Source organism: Pelodiscus sinensis, chromosome 1 (assembly GCF_049634645.1).
Source record: "Pelodiscus sinensis isolate JC-2024 chromosome 1, ASM4963464v1, whole genome shotgun sequence".
Classification (NCBI taxonomy): Eukaryota; Metazoa; Chordata; order Testudines; family Trionychidae; genus Pelodiscus; species Pelodiscus sinensis.
This window is the reverse complement of record NC_134711.1, coordinates 254,484,490-254,491,999: the sequence shown is the minus strand read 5'-3', so window position 1 is coordinate 254,491,999 and position 7,510 is coordinate 254,484,490. Positions and strand designations below refer to the sequence as shown.

General features: G+C 44.4%; 1 protein-coding gene across 4 annotated transcripts in view; it reads left to right on the top strand.

The window, feature by feature from the left end:
• Positions 1 to 394: 394 nt before the first annotated feature.
• GPC5 (glypican 5) overlaps positions 395 to 7,510 on the top strand; it is a 955,140-nt gene continuing 948,024 nt past the window's right edge. For all 4 annotated transcript variants that reach the window (XM_006113650.4, XM_075918825.1, XM_075918826.1 and 1 more), the window contains exon 1: positions 395 to 1,336. In XM_006113650.4, the coding sequence (XP_006113712.2) occupies positions 1,180 to 1,336 (157 nt within the window). In that variant the 5' untranslated portion in view covers positions 395 to 1,179. The remainder of the gene's footprint in view (positions 1,337 to 7,510) is intronic.

Here is a 7,510-nt window from a genome sequence, read left to right as displayed (position 1 = left end):
CGACGCATGTGCCATGCACCAGGAGCTCGGTGCATGCGCCGTGCGCACGACGCTTGCGCAGGGCCCCTGGATGCACGGCGCATGCGTGGGCCCCCGGGTGCACTGCTCATGCGTCATGACATCCGGGACACACGGTGCATGTGTTTTGCCTCCGGCACGTGATGCATGCGCTGTGCCGCCTGGGGCCCCGTGCATGTGCAGCCCTGGTAACAGGGGAGGGATCATGTGAGGATTACCTGTTGTGATTACTTCTTCTAGGTCATCTGGTATTTGGCCACTGTCAGCTGACAGGATACTGGGCTAGATGACCTTTGGTCTGACCCACTATTGGCCTTTGTATGACAGCACTCTGCTGCTCTATCTATACAGTATATTCAGTCTGTTTCCGTTGTTTGTGTAGGCAAACAGGAAAAAACAGAGAAAAACAATTTTTGAAAATAGAAAGTGTGATTTGTAAATCCACAGCAATTGTTGGGTTCCTTGAAACTTTCTTTCTTTCTTTGCTTGCTTTCAGGTTGACGGTGTTCTGTAAAGTGTCCTCTGCTGCATCCCAATTCATACTCAAATCTTTTAATTTTGAAGCCCTGCAAGGAGCTCCAAATCAAGCTGCTTCCATCGCTCCCAGTCCGGGTGGAATGTGGAGAGCGAGGCATTCGAAGACTACTCCGAGGGCGAGAAGGAGTTGCACAGCACTGCAGCGATGAGACTCGCCTTTTCGGAGCGGGGAGTTTGGAGGGTGTTGCACCCTAATGCTGATGAGGTCAGTCGGGGGGCGGTGGTTTGCTGGGAAGGCGGGGCAGCAGGCTGCAGTACTCGGGTTTCTTCTCTCTCCTGCAGCACAGGGTAGGGTGCCTGCTCTAGCACCGAACGCGGTGCGAACGCTCCGCCTGCCTGACACAGCCAAGCGGGAACAGCGGGGGGCCCCAGCAGCATCCCCGCTCACAGGGAGGCGGCGCCGCCAAGTGACAGCAACTCTGGGAAATTCTTCCCACGCTACCTGCTCCAGCTGTTGAGGCAGCTGGGGGGGGGGGGGGCGCCCTGCAGGTTCCCGAGTGGCAGCTGCTGCTGCTGCTGGCGGACTCCACTTCTCCCTGGGGCACGGGCTGGGCGGCTGCGGGGCAGGGGGCTCTTGGGGCAGACTTTGCACAGTTGGCTGGAGGGCTGCTGCGCTAGCCGGAGATGGGAAGGCAGAGCCTGCGCGGGGGCATTCTCCTGTTGGCCACTCTGGTGTGTCTGCTGAGAGGCGAGAAGCTGCGAAGCTGCGAGGACGCTCGGAAACTTTTCCAGCTGCGGCAGCTCGGCCCGGTCAAGGGGCTGCCGGAGACCCCGCGGTCAGGTAAGAGCGGGCTCCTGTACGCGAGGCAACGTTGCAGGGCGGGTTGCCCCCGCTTTCCCGGCCCAGCGGGACGCAGCATTCGGGCACCGCAGGGGGCGGCGTAGGCTCTGCCTCTGGTGGTGCGCGGCAGGCGCAGGCAGGGCGCCGCTGGTGTGAGCAGAGCCCAGACTGCCCCCAGCAGCTTCCTGTGGACGAGCTCCCTCGTTAGCGCTGCTGGCCTCGCCCCCACAGGAAGGTAACCCGCCCCGCCGCTCGCCTGAGCTCTGCTGTGTGGCCAGGAGGGTTTTGGCTGCGGTGGGGCTGGGCACGGGGCAAGGCAGTGCTGACAGGAGCAATGGGAGTGCTCCTGGGAGGCCGGCTGGTTCCTCTCGGCCTTCCCTCCAGCAAGTGGCACCTCCTCCTGGGGAAATGCAGAGCGTGGGGCTCCCATGCTGGCCCAGTTCAATAGCTACAGGCTTTGGGATGGTGCCTCTTGCTGTGGTTAGTGGGGCCAGCCTCAAGAGAAGGCGTGGGCTGGCTAGGGTAACTGCAGGCAGGATCGATAGAGGAGTGGGTGTATTTACGAGCTGACCCATGACTGCATCAGGGAAGCAGGAAACCATAAATATAGAACTTCTGCGTCTGGTACCACATTAGGGGTGACCATGTTTTCCCAAAATGAAAAGGGACCCTGTGTGGGACTCGACCCTGTATGACACCTTTTTTCTTCCCAGACTCTCGGGGCGGGGGGCTGATCTTAGGGGCCCTACTCCTGTGTCCTTTGCCTGAACACACCAGAACATTCCTCTATTCTTTCCTAGGAGGAAAATCACCTGATTTTTTATTTTTTGGCAAAACTGGGCACTTGGCTCATTTGCTTTTGCCAGCTGATAATCAGGGATGTCTGAGGTTAGACTTAAAAAGGGAACATAACGGGACATGTGTTCACCCTACACCAAATCCAAATGAATGGGCTTTTTTCATGGGAATAATACTACAGGGTACCAGAAACTTGGAAAAAAAGGAAGCAAGATAACTCCTTACTCCCATCCTTATCACTTTTTCCCTGCAGCGTCCCATAGTGGGGATGGATGTTGAAATCCTATCTTAATAATTGATTACATGGGGGATTTTGCCCAAATTCAGACTTCACTAGCCAGTCACTGATGTAGCTGCACCATGAGCTATGACTTGTATTAGTGCAACTCAAGCAATTGCAGGCAGAGATAGTTTCATCAGTCCAAATAGCAGTTAGAGGCTACCAGGCAATGGCTGTATTTGGGGCAAATCCCCATTAACAGAGGTACCTGCAATGTTAAATTAATACTCTTGGCATTTTACATTAGAAACAAAAATTCACAAGATTCCTGTGCTGAATTGAAATGACCCATCCTTGCAAATAATGTGATTTGAGTATCTTTATGCAAGTGAATAGGACCATTGATTTCAGTGGTGCTAGTCCCTCAGGTAAAATTACTTACGTGTGCAGGGTCAGGAACTTGAGCGTCTGAAAATGTTTGATTCACAACTTTGAATGTTGAGATGGCGGATTGACCATCAGCAGTACAGTCTTACAGAAAAGATTTTCTGTAAATGGGGAAGATACAATTCAGAAATCATTTAAAAAGATGATAGTTTCCTCTTGGTCTACCCCAGAAAGTTTTGCTAGCATAACTTTGTCAGTTAAAAGGGAGTGGGGGAAAAATACATTCTTAACTGACATAGCAATGCTGGCAAAAGCCCTACTGTAATTACGCTGGCAAAAAAATGTCCTTTTGCTGGTGCAACGTATTCTGTTTTGGAAAGTGGTTTAAGATATTTTGTCAAAATGACTCTTTTCCCCAATATTAACTGAATTTTTGTCAGAAGTATTTGCCAGTATAGTTCTTAAAGTTTATCTATAGTGGTTAATCCTTTTAAATGCAGGCAAGGCCTAAAGGAACTTGTTTTGTTCCCCTTTGCTGAGGAAATGAAATTTGTGGTAGGGATGAAAAGGACTAGTCTACTGACTATCTGATAAGCAAATGCTTATCAGATAGTTGACAGAATAGTTGACTAGTTGCTTCCCTCCTCCCCTCTGTCTCTATCAAATAGTGGCAGCAAGTGGGGGTGAAGAAAAAGGGGTTACTTCAAAGTGGCAGCGCTGCACGGAGCCCGGGGTCAGCAGGGAAGTCCCCAGCTGACCTCGGGCTTCCAAGCTTTTGCCTTTGAAGTGTAACAACAGCCCTAGGACTGTTGTTACACTTCAAAGGCGGAGGTGCCCTATCGACTAATTGAATAGTCAGTGTAAAAATGCATTGACTATTCAATTAATCAATTACCAGATACTTAACATCCTTAATTTGTGGTATGGGGCACCATAGACATGCCTAAAATCTCATTGCAATATTTACTATTTTAATACTCAGATAAACCTAGATTGTAAACTACATTAATGGTAATATTAAGAATGGATTAAGCCTGAAATATTTATGAAATTATAATACTTTCATTTAAATTTTAGCTTCCTATGAAATGTGGAAACATGCATCACATTCTTTAAATTTCATTAGACAGTTACAATCTCAAACTAAGGTAATTGTATTGTCAAAATGTAATGATAAAAAAGATGGACAGATCATTTGGAAGTGCTTATTAGAGATAGGCTTGAACCAAACTCTCAAAGCTAAACTAGTTTCCCTCAGGGGAAATTTGGATCTAGAGCCAAACCTTGTATTTTCTGCACATCTTTAGTATAGTACTGCTTATTTAATTAAATGTGAGCAATGTCAGGATATTTTTATGAGATAGTCTCAATTGTAGCCATATTCTCCAGAGTCCCTAAACTAAAAAAAAAAAAAAAACCTTCTTTCCTACCTTGATTCATTTGTAGTACAGTGAAACCTTTGTTATCCGGCACTCTTTTAGCCAGAAAATTTTGTTAATCGGCATTGTGCCCAGCCACGATACTGACATATCTTCAGGTGCACAGGCCTGACTTGGTTTACCATGATTGGCTTAACAATTTTTTAATTAAGAAGTACTAATCATCTTTAATTCAAAATAGAAATGTGAGACCAACTGCCTCACACTACAAAACTACCAGTATTAAAAACTTGAGTTTTACTATTATGGTCCATTGGTTTTTCCTAGGTTGATGGAACCCTCAGATAACTGGAATTTTTAGATAACCGGAACGCCCTAATCCCCAAGCGTGCCGGATAACACAGGTTTTAGTGTATATATTCAAGTTCTCAATGAAACATAATAGTGCCATTTTTTGCTTAATGACTGCAGTTAAGATGTTTGTAGAGGTTCCTTTCCCACTACCTTCACACTTTTCCCTCTGCTTACAGAAATACTTTGCCAACACAGCACTTAATAACTTTCTTCATCCACCCTCTTTGTATCTTTCCGTCAGTAGGGGCTGCTACTGAAATGTATTTGCTTTGAATTAGGAAAGTAGGAAAAAGTTCCCTTCAGAACTTACGATACTGTCCCAAGAAATGCTAGGCTGGCAGGGGCTGGAAGATAGCTTTATAGTCAGAAAAGTTTCCCTCTCAAGATGAGTTTTATTGCTGCAGAGCAGTGAGAGGCAACCTAGGCTAGTGAGTGGGCCTCATGAATGGCCCTCCTTCATCTCAGTGGGTCGCAAAACTGTTGTAACCAAGTCAGCCTCCCAGCATGATAGGATAATTTTGCCAACTACACTTGTGTATCTAGAATTTGCAGGGTGTGCCAATGGAACTGTAGCAACACTTCGTTTGGATGCAGAGGAAGCGAACGGCTCTCCCAATGTTGTGTGCAATCAGCACACACCTCACTCTTCAAGTGCCCTTTCTTTAAATGCATGCCACTTTTGTAGTACTGGCAAGGGAAAAACTATGCAGATGAAAACCAGCAGTATCTGGCAACCATACATATGGGCAGCGGTAAACAAAATGTTTTGTGGGCCACACACAGAATCCCAGTGGGCCTCAAGTTGCCTACCACTGTTATAGAGACCGTCAGTCAGATATGTGTATCCAATAGACTGAATGAAAATTTAAACTAATTGCCTTCCTGGTGAGTATCTATGAAGTTTTTAACAGTACATAGGCAAATAACTGTGGATAAAGGAATATGTAATTAGAGATGTCATATAAAGGAAAACTTGAAACAGTGAGAAAAACATTAAATGATAACTGGGGGCAGATAGGACAAAATGTAAAGAGAAAAGAGACAACTTTCACACTTTACACTGTCTTAAGGTTTTAAGGTTCATTTTCTGGATAAGCATTTAGGAATAAGCCTTTTGGTAAAGCTTTTCTGACAATATACAGGAATATTTTCTCTATGCTGCTTACTAGCAATTATTTTAATGTTATTGAAAACAGAAGCATGTATTACTTGATATTGCAATATTTCAGTAATAGCAGTATGAAATGTTATGGTTGGGATTAAAAATGTAATGATTTTGGATTAAAAATGTAATGTTGATTTTCAGATCAGAGGAGAATATATTTAGAGAGTGAGGAGTTTAAAGGCAAATAATCTTTCAAACTTAATGCACTTTTCAAACGCTTAGTGTATTTGGGTAATTCAGATGAATTAATTGTAAAACTTCTCAGGTGCCAGACATTGAGCCTAATTCTGCATACATTTAAGCATATGTGCAATATTACTCATGTGAGAAACTCCCCTTTGGGTCTAGTCTAATGACTGACAGTGGCATTTTAAAATAACAAAAATAAGCATCTGACAACTGCATGTAGGAGATTATGAGCTCGCGTGTGCACACATGCACGCACACGCACACACACACATGTACATATTTGTAAGGTCAGGTCTACACTAGACCTGGAAGGTTGGGTTAAGGTACACACATCTAGTTACATAAAATACATAGCTGGAGTTGGCTTACCTTAAGCCAAGCTTGGTGATGTCTTCCCAGAGGGAGGCTGATGGAAGCAAATGTTTCCATCTCCTTCTCTTACTCCTCATGACTGCAAGGAGTTCTGGTGCCAACCTGAGCTGCCCTTGGTATTTGATTTATCAGGTCACAACTAGAGACGCTAAATCAAATGCCAGAAGTTCAGTCTCCAGTGCAGTAAGTGAAGACATAGTGTTAGTGAGTCTGCTTCATCCCTGATGCAAACGTGTTATAGTCAATGTAGTTGCACCAGGGAAAAATTAGGGTAATTTTGTTCATCCTCAGGTCTGAATGTATGATCAGTCTCTTTTCCCTCTCCTTTTACGTAATGTTAAAAACCAAACAACCTTTCCATGTAGGAGAACTATGCTGATGCAGATTTCACAAAGTTTATTCAGTCTCCTTAATGATTTGTTCAATGACTCATAAGCCTGTGCTCGATATTCATGTATCATCTCTTATAATAAAACACTTAAATACATGGCAATTTTTATCTTTAGCTTTAAGAATACTTCACATTTGCAGCTTGTGCCTGAACTCTTTGGCAACTTGCCTAATTTTCTTAATGGTAAAACTACTGTAATTGCATTACCTCATTTTTTTATTGTTCTGTGGTCTTAAAATAACTTTCTTATGGTAGATGAGGTCTTTGTAAGATGATATTCACTGAACATAGAGTTAAAAGTAAAAGTACAATTCTAGTTTCATATCATCTGTCCTTCACCCCGCCCATAGCATTTTCCCCAGCACTTCTTTATGTATTTTAAAAAGCAATTTTTATTACATATTTCAGTAACTAGTAATTGTAAACAAGATTCTGCTCTAGTTCCCTGGTGCTTGGTGTGAAGTTGCAGTTGTGCACGTATGTACCGTAATTCAGTTGCCTCCCTCTGTATGTAAAGAATTTTTTTCTGGCAGGGCAGGGAGACAGAAAACAAAATGGGGGACACCTGAGTGCAGCAGAATTGCAAATTCTATGGCATATTGGGAAACTGCCATATTCCATGCTTCCATGGAATCACAAAGTCCAGGGAGTCCTGTTTGAAATGAATGGGCAGTTTATGTTTCTTAGAAGCATTGCTTCAAGCTCTCTGCAGAGTCAAGCAGGAATCATTACATTCATTATGCTTAGTTCACCTTCTGAAGGTTATCTGTGCAATCATAAGCTAAACACATAATTAAAGAAAGAAAGACTTGCAGAGATTGAGCAGTGCAACTGTTCTCTGCCAAGTGGTGAATTCCATGGCAAACTCCTATGCTATAGAGCTGTGTAATATATAGGGTTCTGATAATAGGCCAATGGG